This window comes from Pygoscelis adeliae, unplaced genomic scaffold (assembly GCF_000699105.1).
Source record: "Pygoscelis adeliae isolate BGI_AS28 unplaced genomic scaffold, ASM69910v1 Scaffold122, whole genome shotgun sequence".
NCBI classification, from domain to species: Eukaryota; Metazoa; Chordata; class Aves; order Sphenisciformes; family Spheniscidae; genus Pygoscelis; species Pygoscelis adeliae.
This window is the reverse complement of record NW_008824358.1, coordinates 3455930-3471153: the sequence shown is the minus strand read 5'-3', so window position 1 is coordinate 3471153 and position 15224 is coordinate 3455930. Positions and strand designations below refer to the sequence as shown.

The 15224-nt window shown below is 38.9% G+C and overlaps 1 protein-coding gene across 1 annotated transcript in view; it reads right to left on the bottom strand.

Annotated features, from left to right (window-relative positions):
- Window positions 1-13602, bottom strand: part of PUS10 (pseudouridylate synthase 10) — a 31606-nt gene extending 18004 nt beyond the window's left edge. Inside the window, exons 1-5 of the mRNA XM_009319584.1 lie at window positions 13472-13602; window positions 11615-11881; window positions 9886-9972; window positions 3332-3366; window positions 771-882 (exon numbers count right to left, since the gene is read on the bottom strand). Of these exons, the coding sequence (XP_009317859.1) occupies window positions 771-882; window positions 3332-3366; window positions 9886-9972; window positions 11615-11881; window positions 13472-13597 (627 nt within the window). The 5' untranslated portion in view covers window positions 13598-13602. The remainder of the gene's footprint in view (window positions 1-770; window positions 883-3331; window positions 3367-9885; window positions 9973-11614; window positions 11882-13471) is intronic.
- Window positions 13603-15224: the final 1622 nt, after the last annotated feature.

Below are 15224 nucleotides of genomic sequence, written 5' to 3'. Positions count from 1 at the left end.
AGCAGGAATTTTAGCCATGTTTGCAGAAATTTTACATTCAAGATGATGGTGTTTCTCAATTGGTCTGGCAACATCTGCATGTCATGTTCAGTCAATGCATTTCAGAAACATTTTAAGATTGTTAGTCAGAATCTGAAAGTTGAAAACAGGGTTTGAAAAAACATTTCTATTTCCTACTTACAGGTATTGCAGGTTCCAACATGCCTATCTCTAGCATTCATTAAAGTGAACAAGGACCAGTCTGTCCTCTTTCAGTATGTTTCAGAAATACATTTTATCCACATAATTTAACATGCTAACAACCTGAACAATTTATCTCACAGAGCAGTAACAGCGTTAGCAGTAATAGGAGAGCAAAGAAGGCATGTGTGAGCATTCCTTAGCCTCTGGAAAACAGAGATCCTGGAAAATGAGAAAACTGAAAAAGTCCCGTTGATAAAAGGAGGATGGCAGCCCAAGAGCAAGAGATTTAGCAAAAGACTGCGATGGTTTCAGGAGATGCAATGATCTACGTGTACAAAAGTGAAGACTGGACCCCTCAGTGTTGAGACTTGGAGACCTCTGGTTAAAAGAACTTCCCCCTTGCTTCCCCCTACAGTGAATATAAGAACAGTGCAACTTGTTTATCTGTTAATGAGGGGAAAAAAGTATATATTTTTATTTTTTCCCCTCATATATATGTGTATAAATATATATACACACACAAACACATATGAAAAAAAAGAAAAAAAAACAGAGAGAAAGAAAGTATTTTCTTATTTATACGACACCTTTCCATCGGCAGGAACAGCCAACTCTTCTGACAACTGGGGATGAATAATCCACTTATAAGCTTCTTTCAGCTGAACGATGTCATCCTTTGCCAAGGAAAGGCCCAGTTTTCTGAATCACATACACAAAGAAATAATAACTTGCACAGGACTCTGTCAAAGATAGATACATGACATACAGTATTTCAAGACAAACTTAAGTAACTAGTGCCAGGTAAACAAGCAATGCACAAATAAAAAAGGACAAAAGTACTAAGCATGCAGACCATGGCATGAAAGAATGAAAGGCTGTTCCAAGACCTCCTACAATGGCGCTGAATCTTTGTATTGAATTAACAAAGCGTTGAGGAAACATTAAGGCCAGACCAGAATTCCAGGTAAGATGTTTCCCAATAAACACATAAGAGTTTGGCAGAGAGTAGCTAAAGGTGTAGCTACTCGAGCTACAGTCAGCTCAAGCCAATTTAGGACGATGTTGCCTCCTCCCTGCCTCTTGCGCCAGCACTTGCATGCTGACACTACGCAGCATGGTAAGTAATACCAGTCCATTGATCCCATTTAAAGCAAATCCTAAGCCACCAAAGAAAGTTTTGTTTTTCAGCCAGATCAGTGAGATGATCAGCTCTCTGGGTGGTCACATAAGCACTTCTGTTAACACAAGAAAGACAGAAGGCACATGCAGATGGAGGGAAGATCCTTCTGAGAGTAAATCAACATCTAGTTCAGCTTAAGTAAACTGAGTATCTGGATCCTGCAGGGCAGCACCTGTGCTACTTGCTAAGGAGCCTCCTGTCCAGTTTCCAGCCTAAATATCTTGTTTTGCCCTGTTTCTATTTGCCAGTGGTTTTTTTCCACTAACATTTAAAAATAGATTTTTTTTTTTTCTGTGTAAAAGAACATGCCCTGAGGAAACTCATGCCATAGCTTCATGGTAGATCAAAAGTTGCAGAAGTCTTTCCAGAGTCTACCTGGAGAAGAGCTGAGAAAGAGATATGCACAAAAATACTTTGTTTACCAAAAAAAAAAATTTGTTAGACTTATTTTTATTGTTAAAAGGGCGATCCAGTCCTTCATTAAAGGAAGGCATGAACTCCAGTGGGCACAAATTCCTAAAAGGAAAAGCCCAGATGACCACCTCAGTTGACCTTGCTGGGACAGGCTCAACTCTGAGGCATGACCAACTCTGTAGGTACAAGACCAGGCCTCGACTCCTGTGCCTTTGCCTATGGAGAGAGAAATTAAAAGGAGCAGATGCCTGTAAGGATACCAGCATATGATTTCAAACCACTTGTTTGGGAACTTACAGAGCAAAGCGCATGTCCTCCTATAAAAATGGCACCAATGGTAGGCTCTGTGGGCAATATTTGCCCTACAGGGTCTCATCCTCCCTCAAGCAATTTAATGAAACAATCGCTTTTAAATTAGTCTCAAAGTAGGAAGTGATTCATCACCTTTTAGTCTAGCTTTCTGTGAGTATCTTGAAATGGTACTTCCAGCCAAGATGGCTTCCACCAAAGACTAGTTCGGTATCCTCAACTAACTTTGAGACAAGTGGATTTCTTTCCTCTTGCCCACAAAGATAATCTATCCGTTCAAAATGGCTCTAATATGTTCTCATTTGTTCTCATTTGGCCAGGAATGGGAGTGTCCTGGAGTAGACAAAGAATCAAGCGTTTAAATTGATTTCAAAACACTGAGGTATAAAAAAAGAAGAGTCAAAACTAACTTGCACCCACTGCACTAATCTCTTTCTCGCTACACTACTGACTTTTCACCATTATCTGACTAACAATTTTCAGTCACTATTAATGTAAGCTAAACCTGAAGAGGTCTGTATTTCATTATGTCTTCCACGTGCAAGAAGATTCTGGCTCGCAGATGGCATCTCAGGACCATTAAGCTAACTCAAAGCTGTACAGTTGGACAGACAGCCTGCACTCCGAGTTGAAACGCCACGTCCTAGCTATAATCACACTATGAGGCAAATGAGATAAGAAACCCCAATTAAGGTCAAACCAGGTAAAAAAAACAAACCAGCTGCCATCTTATCCTTTGTAAGCATCAACTAAACTGGACAACAGTATCATAACAAGACTACAAAATTAACTTCTTGTCTGCTCAACATTTATATAGACAAATGGTGTCTGTATAAAGGAGTTTTTGTCAGAGATACAGCAAAAGCTATGGACAATAAAAAATAAAAAAAAAAACAAATAAAATGACAGCACATCCCAATTATGAGTTTCCTTATCATTAGTTTTGAAGGTACAAAGTAAGTTAAAATCTCAGCCGAGGACATAGGAAGTGAGTCTACATATTCCACAACTGTTAGCAGAAGTACCTTTATATGAAAGCAACTGTCTTGACCTTGAAAATACAGCATTAATTGCTCAGTTAAAATTTTCTCTTAACGTACATGTCTCAGCGGGTCCACTGCATTAAGCGGTTTCTCATTTCTACTATGCTGGAAAAAAGTTATAGTAAGAGTATCTCTCCTTTCTCTAAATCTGGAGAACTCTCTAACAGAAGTGGTATGAGGGTTGCCAAAAGAAATTACTCACCCCATTTCCTGTTTTACCAGCAGCCAAGCAGCACACTATAGGTCACCAGCCATGCCCAGGAAGAAGAGAGGGGGGGAGAAAAAAAAAAGCAAGCGAAATTAAGGCTCAAAATTCCCAACAATTTGAGAGGCTGTTAGCAGAAGGAAAAATGTTTTAAAAACTCAGGACAAAAAGGAAGAATTAGGATTTTAATTTAGCTTTTGCTTTAGAAGTGGAAAGATAGAATTGGTGTTCATTTTTATTTGTAAGACATCACTTTGCAATTCACCTCAAATCCTATCTGGCTTTAAAAAAAAGATCAGGCTGCATTAAACACACTTTGAAACTTGCTATTAACACTATAACTAGAAAAAGACTCTGACAGCCTAAGTCAAGCGCAACTAGCAGTTACCTACCATACAGAGAAATGAAAGGAAAAAAAAAAAAAGTGTCTCAATGGATGGCATATGAAAACTGATTTGACATATAAATAAAAAAAAAAATCAAATTCAGTTATCATCCATTATAAAAAACATGAAATAAAAGACATACTTGGTCTTATGGTAATCACGAACCCTTTCCCTGAGGATTGCCCCCTCATTTAAAGCACACCACTTTAGCACAAGGAGACATAGGCTGAATACGAGAAAGCTGAGGAACAGAAGGAATAATTCTAGAAATCAGAGGGAGCTTTTAGTACAAACACTTGAGTTCACTAACATTTATCACAGAGCATACGCAGGAATGGCTGGAAGATGTGATCTGAGAATCACGGGCAGATTCAACCTTGAATTCTCCTTTTTCATTTCCCAATTACCCCTCTGTTGCTTTGTGCAGATTCTCTGTAAATACCACCTTCTGCAGCTCCTGATACACTTCTTTGAGCAGAGGTTCCACGGAGCAATATTTGCTTTACATCTGTGATCATAGGATAATTCAGGGACCTCAGGAGGTCTCTATCCAACCTTGTGCTTATAGCAGGATCGGCTATGAAATCAGACACGGTTGCTCAGGGCTCTATCCAATGAGTTCTTGAAAACCTCCAGTAATGGAGACTGCACCACCTCTCTGGACAACCTGCTCTAATGCTTGGTTGTCCTGAATCCGCGCACTGTAAATACCCCCTCAAACTCTACTCCTCTCCTCTAGCAGCCTTATATATGTTTATTATGTAAAGAAACAGAATGTAGCAGGCCCCTTAGATGCGACGCTGCCCAGGAAAGAAGACCATGAACCATCACTTAGGTGTCCCAGCCAACAAATGGAACTCAGCAGTATAAGAATTAACAAGGGTTATAACAAAGATCAAAAGCAGAATTAAAATTACCAGTGGTATGAAAGGACAACAGAAAAAATCCAAAAGTAAGCACAAAGGAGCAACAGCCATCAAATCAGTGCAACCCTAACGGACCTGAACAAAATTAAAAACGATCAAGAAACTGGACTTCCAGACAACACTGCTTATGCCAAAAGCTTCCAAAAGCATATCTTTCCCAAACTCTCCTCTGGGGAGCCAAACATTTTAGAGGTGCATCTCTTTGCATTCTCACTCACTTCTGTTTGTACTGACATATTGATTCTACAAAATGATCTATTACTTCAATGTAGTAATTGTTCAGCACTTCAGGCTTTAAGTTTTGCCCCTGCGTGGGCCAAGAGTGACTGCCGTTCTCTGCACCACAATGAAAACATACCTTACTAAACTGAAGTGCATTACAGTTAACCAGAATTTTAACTTTGACCTCCCATGGCCTTTCTGTTAGGTCTTTAATTAAGTGGGGAAAAAAGTCATGTTGGACACAGGTATTCAGAAGGCCCGTACAATGCTTCCATTTCAACAGAATGCCTACCAGTGCAAAACCAATTAATAAGAAGAGAAAAACTCCCCTCAAAACTTCCTACAACGAAGCAACAACAACAATAACATTCTCAGTTCTTCCTCCACTAACAACAACAACAAAATACATTAAGACTGGCAGGATGCCACTTGACTAATAGAACCCGTACTGTCAATACACAGTCTGGACACCTAGTCTCACCATCCTCACTGAAGATGAATTCCGAAAACCAAGTTGTTTGGCTTGAAACAATTACAGTGAAAAAAAAAATCAAAATTAGTAGTTTTCAATCTGTGGACTGCAGACTACTAGTAAACTGTCAGAGACAGGTGTCTCCATACACTTGTCATAGAACCATATATACACATGCAATGTCCACAAGAGTTGGTATCTCAAAAGCAGGGAACATCACTGATTTAAATTCTTCAGAATTTTAAACCCCTTCCCTGTCTTTCATTCTTCATATATGGTGCTTTGAGAATAACCTCCCTCCAAACCCTGTCGCAAGAATTACTGTCTATTGTCAAGGAAATAATTCTAATGAAGAGGTTTGAAAACATGTATCAAACTTAAAGGAGCAGAGCCAGGATCACATCATCTTTTCACTGATACCAGAAGTAACCACATCATAGATCTCTTTTACAGGCTGATCGAGGAACTCAATCAAAAAAATGTCCATTATCCTTCCTTTGGTACATCTAAAAGAATGAGGGAATCCTAAAAACAGTGCTAGAAATATTAAGGGGAAAGAGGGATGGCGGGGAGAGAACACAAACTTTGTTAGATACACGATACACAAAACAGCACGCTACTGAACAAAATAAATATAGTTGTATTGATGGAATACTGTTTACTCAAATTCACTGTGATTCAGTGTCCTGCATATGTAGACAGTATGAATAAGACTGCTTCACAAAACACCATGAAGTATATTGTAATTGGGTTTGCATAATAACCCAGATAAAATAATAAATAAAAATAGTTTCCAATTGAAATTCCTTGAACATAATTCTGAACTAGAGAATATGACAACCATAGAACCAGGTCTAGAAATCTGCGTTTGACAAATGCCAATTTAAAAAATCTCGTATGCCTTGATTTAAAGAACATGTAGGTTTGGTACTCAGTCGGGTGGCTAATCTCACTCCTTTCCCCTGTTTTACGGGGGTACAATTACAAAATAGAGAAAACTTCTGCATGTAAGTAGCTATGCTAAAATGAGACCGCAGGTCAAATTTCAGCTCCTCTCTCTTGACTTCAAAACTGAAAGAGAATTAAAGAAATTACTTTTCCCTTTCAATTAGGAGGAAACAATAGATTAGGGTACTGCGAGCACAGAAGCCAAAAGATCCCAAATTCCAAATCACATTCAAACACCAAGCCAGCCAACCCCCTCTACTCCTATGCCTTCGTTCCCCTGCTCTACTCTCTCCCAGCTGTACGTGAAGCAGGGGATCAGATCCCTCTACTTCGTAATTACTTTATGTTTGTGAAGTGGTTTGAAAATGAAAAATGCTCATTACAGAGCTCAAGCCTGCAGGGCAATGCTTAACAGCAAATATATTTCTGAAATACACTAGCTCAGGCACTATATTGATTACAAGCTGCAGGATATTATTCTAATGCTATCTGAGGGATCACAGTGGCAACAGTTGAAATACCGTGTGCAATCCCAGCCACAGCATTTTTTCACTGTATTAGAAAAGAGCTTTGAGATGGGGAATTCCATGATGAGGTATACACAGTCCTACAGGGAGTAATGACTACAGATGCTATTTGCATCAATGTCCTTGTAGCAAGTACCAGGATGATGGATCACAACTGAGACTACAGACACAGCTAACAGTCACCCTTTTGAAGGGCATGACTCACTTCATATTCCAATATAGTTGTCTGACATAAACTTGGGACTCCTGTATTTATGATTTATTTTAATCAAATATCCTACTTGTGGAAAGAGGTGATAGCTTCTTTGCATTGCAGATACAAATACTATGCAAATGTAAATTTTATGTCCCGCTCTTCTTCAGCTCCTATCGTACATTTTAGACTTGGCAAGATGACAACTGTCATAATTAAATTAGTTGAAGGTAATATTAAAAGGCAGTTTCTGATTTTTTGTTAAAAAGAAATCAGAGAAAATCTGCGTGTCATAGAAAAGGTCAATGGGAGGGAGGCTGTCTTTGGGCTGTTCTTTTATGATAAAATTACATATGTTCTTGTACAGTGCAGTTCAAAGAATGAAAAGCAGAATTTAACAAAAGACCTCTTTTCAACACAAAGCTTTTTGAGATATTTGAGATATTTTGACATATTATATTACTTATTGCTTTTCTGTAACTGTAAAACAGGAACTGTTTTTACCAATTATTTTCTGAAGTGATAAATGGATAGGTGGTAAATAAACCCCCGTGATTTTTAAAGAGCTTCTTTCTCCACCATCACCCATTTTCACCCCCTCAGTTAGAGCACAGCTACACAAACAGCTGATTTTGCATTTGCGAGGCTGAAGGGATGCAATAGAAGGGACAGCAGGGACTTCCTAATGCAGACCTGCTCCCCGACAAACCAAAACTGTTTCCAAAGAGAACAGATCTGGTTTTGGAGCTTCCTACTCACTCATCTCACTCCACCTATTCATTTCTGGACCCACATCACAACTTCTATTCCCTTGGTTGTACCGAGCACTGTAGTATTGTTTGTTTGCTTGAACATAAGGACAAGATACTTTGAATGAAGCAGATGGACAGGTTAAATGTTACATCTCATCCCTTTTATCAAACTAATAATTTATTGCACTTAGAAGACAAAGTTATATAAAGCAATAAATCTGGGTTTCTACCAACTGCATTTGCCAAGTCAGTTTTCCCAGTCCACACAGTTCCAGTTTATCATCAATATTTCAATCAGCAAGAGGAACTCTCCGAAGCACACTATTATTTTTTGCTTCCATTTACAGCCAAGGCTGCCACGAAAGCAGACAGAAACACTTGCCCTGCTTGTTGAGATTAGCGCGAGAACGTCACTGAGCTAGAACTGCGATGCAATAACACCCTCTACCGAGGCATTCTGGCAAAGACCCACAAGGAGGGTGAGGAAGAACAGTAGCACCAATTTTTTCTTTCCTTGCCTCCATCGTTACATAGCTATGCTATGGGGGGGAAAAAAAAAGTTATTTTTAAGCTAGATAAAGTATAGCTGTCAAGCTGAAGATGCATAATGGAAATGTATTGAGAACTTTATAACACGGGAATTACAGTTGGGACGCTAGCCAAAAGATTCCGTGTATCACTTTGTTTTTGCTCATTGAGGCTATAATGAATAGAGTAAGGGAGGTCTCAGTAATGACTAGCAAAGATAGACTGGAAATGGAAAAGACCTGATCAATAGTACCCTAAAAATAATAAGGCTCCTCTTTTTTTAAACACCTAAGCTTACACCAGGCACAAAGTTAGAGTAAGTTTGACCTACATTTGGAGTTTTACAGAGCATCATGGGCACGCACGCGTGCATCCATATACTCACCTAGCCTGAAAGTGGTTTTTTGACATATCTCATTTTTTGGATGACCATAAAATCAAAGGGGAGTAAGGAGAGTTCCTCCATTCAGAAAGCACAAAGCAATTTGTTCTGGTATTATTTTACCAGACACAGTGGCAGCTGAAGCAAACGCACCAATTAGGCTTAATTTCAGATGGGAAGTAGAGAATCTTGTGTTCAAGAAGACTTAGAAGTAGAATATATGTTAGCACAACGCAGCTATTACACTGGCATCTGCCCGAGATGCCAGAACTAACAGTACAAATCACCACTAGAAGTGTAGTATATTATTTAACAATCAAACTGTGTGGGATAAGAACAGACCTCACCCCAAGTTTATATATAAATCCAAGAAGACCTACGCTTCTTTCTGCCATGTTCACTGAAGCTTCTACTACATCTTACCACAGCAGGCATCTATCACAAAGATTTACATGTTGCCCTTTAGAATAGTATTTTTGCATCATTTTTTATCAGAAAGCAGGGGAACATCATAAAACATCTCACAACTAAGCAAAAATTGGCATTTTCTTGATCAAGCTATACTATGCTTAGCATTCTCCCTCAATTTAAAAAAAAAAATTACCAGGGTTATACACCTCTCCATGTTATCATCATTTTCTGTAATTAAATGACTGAAATGTAAACAATTTAAGGTTGATTAAAATTGCCATCAAAATCAGTAGTTTTACAACTGCTATAAACTGTAGTTTTACAAATCTAGACTTTCAATAATGCCCAAGACAGGTGACTATTAAAACATGTATTTTCACATCATTTAAAATGCTGAACAGTTAAAGAGTTCATCTTCAAATTCCTTCATTTGTATTCTGCACTACCAATTATCATTTATTTCAGGAAAGGCACCAGCTGTGCAGTTCCTTCTCCGAGAAGATCCACAAAGCAGAGCTGGCATCTGTACCAAAGGGAACAATACACCGAGGGTTTAAAGAAACTCCTTTTAGATTTTCAGATGTAAACTAACTCCTGGGCTAACTGAAAATTGAGGTGACTCAGACACTTTATTAATTAAAATAATGCCAACAAGGAAGGGGACAGCAGACTTCACTTCTAGCGTGTTTTTGGCTTTTTTTAAACAATAGCAATTAAAAATCAAACCACCTCCAGCTTGTACATTCCACAGTTACTTTCTTTAATACGCATTTAAGTTATGAAGAAATATCTGTAAACGCTTACCTCCCTAACAGACAGCTGTGGAGGTAGCGACACAGAAAATACAAAACTAGTGAACTGGTAGTCAGCAGAATTAACCTTCTGGCACACCTGTAAGAGAAGGATTTTAATATTAAACCACAGCAATGGAACTGAGTTGATAACCTTTTAGGATATTCTTTATTCTAGTGTAATCACTGTAAATCCATGTTAATACACATTCAGACAGGTGCTGAACATACAAACCAGAGAAATCCCTAACAACTTATTGAAATATAAGCTCTTCTGTTCTGTTAAAAAAAAAGTTACTAATAAACTGTATCCTTACCGCTATGAAACAACCAAACTCGCTATTTTAAGGCTAAGACCAATTGTATACCGAAATTTTAGTGCAACGAATTACACCTCAGTGACCGAAGGCTAGAACAGCTGACTCAGAATGTCTTTCTTCATGGCAATGATTCAATTCTACGACAATAAAAATGTTTAAGATCCTGGGATAAGACAGGAACAAAGAGGTATCCACAGTATTAATTCATAATCACTCTTCATCGTAAAAAAATCATGTTTGTCACTGGAAATAAAGTAGGAACCCAAACACATATCAAACATTTTAAAGTAGGCTAGCGAGAGCCGATGGCTAGATGTCCCTACTGGAAGTAAGTTTAAGCACACATGGAGAAGTCATCCAAAGTCTCAGAGATTTTAGTGAATGTTAAAGATGAATTCTGAGCTTTCAAGGTGAAATCAACATCTCAGATAAGGAAATTTCCTTATAAAATAATCAGGTTTTGTGGTGCCTTAACAAATGCTGTCAGATTTTCCATTGCTACTCCAGAGAGTAACTCTGAAACAAGTCTTAGAAGTGAATTCTGTAAAAATATACATACTCTGCCAATGGAAGCAAAAAAGAAACATCATGCACTGCAACAACAGAAACGATATACTATGCTTTCTGTTTAGTCTCATTTTTAGACATATTCATGCTATTAAACCAAATTATTTTCTATGTTAAACATCTCAAATGCAAATGTGATTTTTCTTGCTCATATTTCTGTTTGCCACATAAGCAATTTTATTGCTCAGAGATGATGTCTGCAACACTCATTAGGCCCATATTCTCTCCTAACTCGTATTTTCTCCATTATCTACAATCTGTTTTATCACCAAAACATTTTCTTCCTCTGTGGCTTTCTAAATAGTAGTACATTGTAAAGACAGACTCATGCTATATTAGGAACATGTAGTTAAGCTGAAGAGCACAGCAGTTGATGCCTCCTCATTTTCCCTTCACATAAGAAAAGTGAAGCGAGGTCACCATTTACAGTGAGGTTTCCCTTGTCATCTAAGGAGTCGATCCTCAGGTTATCTCCTAAATTCCTGTAACCATGTATCTGTTAGTCCTCTTCTTAGGAAAGTGTGCTCCTAGCAGTCATTCCATCGCACCTGCACTGCTATTTTTTTGAAAAGTTACATTATGACAAGGCCTGGGTAAAATAGGGTCACACCGAGAAATTTTATTTCCCCGCTGCACAGGAGGTATGCAAACACCGTCAGTGAGCGGTATGTAGTTGAATGGCGCCATCTACATGTCAAATATTCAAAATAGTTAAATGTTTTGGTTTGTTTTCCGGTATCTTTCTCTCAATTGTTTAACTGTGTGGTGTTTTTAATCACCGGCTCTATACCGTACGCCCCAACATACACAAGCTCCAATAAAAGTACACATAAAGATTAAGAACTGCTTATTTACCTTTTTAACAAAGTCAACCTCGCAGAACTCCTGAAGAATTCCCAAACACACATTGCAAACCTTCACAGCTGAGTCCTCCATTGCAGTGTTTCCGTCATTAACCGAAGGAATCTGCTGGAGTGCTCCATTGTGGTTCAGATCACCAGGCCCTTCTTCTGTGTGTTCGAGTCTGATTCTCTTACAAGCTGGATCAACTACGTCAGAACAAACCGTATCTTCTTTTTCTTGATTGTTTTTCAGAAATTCTTTTAAATCCTTCATCAAATCCTAACACAAACAGAGCAATCATACTGTTGTGGTTTTTTCCTCTGTTCTCCAATGCTGTAACAAGCACTTACAAACACAATTCTAAAAGGTAGTACTAACCATTCCAGTTTAGCCTTCGTGTATGTAATTAATAACTTGGAATTTATATCAAAACACATCTACACAATTAAAAAGCCCCAAGCTGTATTTCTCTCAAAATGTCATCCAGAGAAATTGAATTTTGCTGAACAGACTTCTTTATCATCCAAGAACGGTGAAAACATTTTACAGACCTGACTTGCAGAAATGCATTTATCTTTGGCCCTATCGCTATTCAATGAAAATAGATGTTTATTGCCTTTTTGTCCTTTAGACTACATTAGAATTTAATTCCTCCAACTCCATTAGCCCAGATGACTAGGAAGAGAGTTGGCTAGTATAGTATGAAAAGAAAATGAGAACAGGTACGTGTGAGGGTGAAATTAAATACGGAGGAAGAACTTCATATAAAGAGAGAAGCCTACAAAAATTAAAGGACGTGCTGGTGAGGAGAGCGAAGAATTACCTGCATACCTCTGAATTTTAGGAAGGATGAGAGATAGAGGCAAGACATAGTGCAGAAAGATTTATTAAAAGGTCTTCAGTGACACAGATAGCAGTTACTGTGTTGTTGCAACTCAGAGGAAAATTAGGTAGAGATGCAAAAGAATACAAAATGGCATACAGAATGAACACTTCTCAAATGATTGATAGAAAATGGAAAAGGATAAGGAAGAAAGATGTCAAAAATGAATTCTGCAGAGTCTAAACTTGAACAAAGGTGAAACAATTGGGACAGACACCAGGAGATGCAAGCATAAAGACAAGGGATTAGACTAGGTAAATGGAGATGTTTATTTGGCCAACACAATGAGAGAGGTCTCAAAGAACCAATATGGAGGAGGAGTAAATAGCCAAAACCAAGTTGAGGAGTATCAAATACAAGAACAAAGGCAAGAATGATTGTGCACAGCTAGGAAAAATTTGAAGAACGCTGAATTTCAGCACTAAGGTCAGCTAAAAAGGATGTCTAATAACACTGTGTTTGACTGATTGAAAAAGGAAGATTTATCCCTAACCTGTGCTCCGTAATTCTTCAGTTACATCCCCCTACCAATTCTACTGAAAGAAGGAGGAAGTATGAAGCAAAAAAGTTTGGAGCATAGATGGTTCCTCCTCTGCATCAGCTGCACTGCCCACAGCCCCTTCACTACTTATTACATTAAAGGAAAAAGAACAGAGGGGAGAGTCATAGCTGCTCTGCTTCAAAAGTGACAGAGCCATGCTGTACAGAAGCTAACGTGCCCTGGTTTCTGGTGTTTTCAGGGAACACATAGCAACTTTCACAGTCAAACTTAACATTTAACCCGCAACAATTGTTATATTCTATGATTCTTGTAATTTCTCAAAATTGTACAGTATACCAGCAGTCATTCTTCATAACTTGTTTTGCAAAGCGTTTTCCTCTCAGGCAAAGAGCCCAAGAATACAACAACCTTCTCCTCCAAGGTAGTGCAGAGAACACCGCATTCATGTGTTCACACATTCTAATTAGGAATACAAAGAACAAACCTTGTATGGATGTCTATAAAGCGTCTGTGATCCCACGCAGCAGAACCTCAAAATACATCGTGGGCAAGTGCCAGCGTTCAGCAACAGCTGAACAATTGGTCTGTCCTTTTCTGTTAGTGAAGACATCCTGGATAATTCTAAAATTGAAAAAAGAAAAGAAAAAAAGCTTAGCATAAACACAATTCAGGAATTCAACAATAAAAGGACTCACTTAACTGCGCCATATTTAGAATCACTGGATTTTTTTTTTTTTGGTCCTCTAGAGAAAGTTTAGGATACGTTTGTCTTAAATCAAAGGCACAACGGAATTGGAAGACCAACCCAAAAAGACCACTGACTCGAGGAAAAGCTTCTGTACTTCCTAGAAAAATCTGAAGTCAAGAGTTCTGACAAAGGTATGCTGAGCTTTTCCCTAGAGTTTTATCTTTGATAAAGTGCATTGCATGGCATGTTATTCTTTACTGAATGGAGAAGGCAGGTGGAGCTAAGACCTACTAAGCCAAACATAAAATGGAAATTCCTTCTAAAATTGTAGCAACTAAAGAATCAATCTGTTAAAATCACAGGGGAAAAAAAAACCCCAAACAACCAAAAACCAGATGTCATCCCCTTTTGTCATACAAAGCCCTAAAGGCAAAGGAAGTCTTTTCTATCCATTAGCCCCTTCAATTTTTTGAGATGTCTTATTTCCCATCTCAAATATAGGACTACCGTTTTTGTGAGAGATCTCATAATGCTTTTTTTCCTAGAAGACTATGGCTAATTTGGTTTCCGGTCGCTCTCTCTGCCCAGAACTTTAGAGCAGACTATTTCTTTGGCCGAAATTTAATAATGGGGTAGAACTCTCAGCAAACTTAAGTTCCTGCATTTTTAGAAAAACACGGAAAACAGAGAGATTCCCAGTGAGGCGCTCACCCTTACTGGATATCCAGGAAAGTCTAGGAGGCACATAAGAATAACCGCAGTTGTTCAGAGCAAAGGTTCAGTTAGTCTACTGTCACCCAAAGCGGGGACAAACAGATGCCACAGGAAAATACGTGTGTGCTGGACATATACCTCTGCCAAGTGCTCTCTGCCGCCAGTTATTTCTGGTTTGCGGGACTCCTTTGACCTAGTGTGGTTTGCCTGCCGGTAAACCTTAACAGATCTTTCCTCCAACCTTTCTCCAGTGTCTCTTTGAAATTCTTTTGCCTCTACATCCTTTGGCAACGAATTCTACAATGCCTACTGACAGACGAACCACCTGATTACGTTTTGGGCTTAGCTCCTGTAAGCCACATTTGGTATCCCCCTAGTTTTTGTGTTGCAAGAGACGGTGTCGAGGCAGGATGTATTGGCGTTCCCCGTGCCAGCCACAATCTGTTACACCTCTAATGTCCTATCCTACTCAGCAGTACCTTGCACGGAAATATCTCAGCCTTGGAAAACCTTCACAGCATGGGAAAAGTTATTAATTCAATTAATTTAGTTTCTCCTGGATTCAGATTCTGTGCGGTAAGCTGTAAAAACCAAGGACTATCCAGAAAACTTCAAACCTGCTTTTAAAACCAAACAAACATTCTTTCAGGTAACTGTCAGCTCGATCCAGCTTCACGAGACTTAAATATCGCCACAATAACGCTTCACGCCTACCATCGCCTGAACCAAGAGAGCTGAGGGGAAAAAGCACCGAGAAGCTCCTCGAGGAATCCTCCGCTCCCACGGGCGGATTTCATGCAGGCGCTGAACGCCAGCAGCCCGCAGCCCCGCCGGG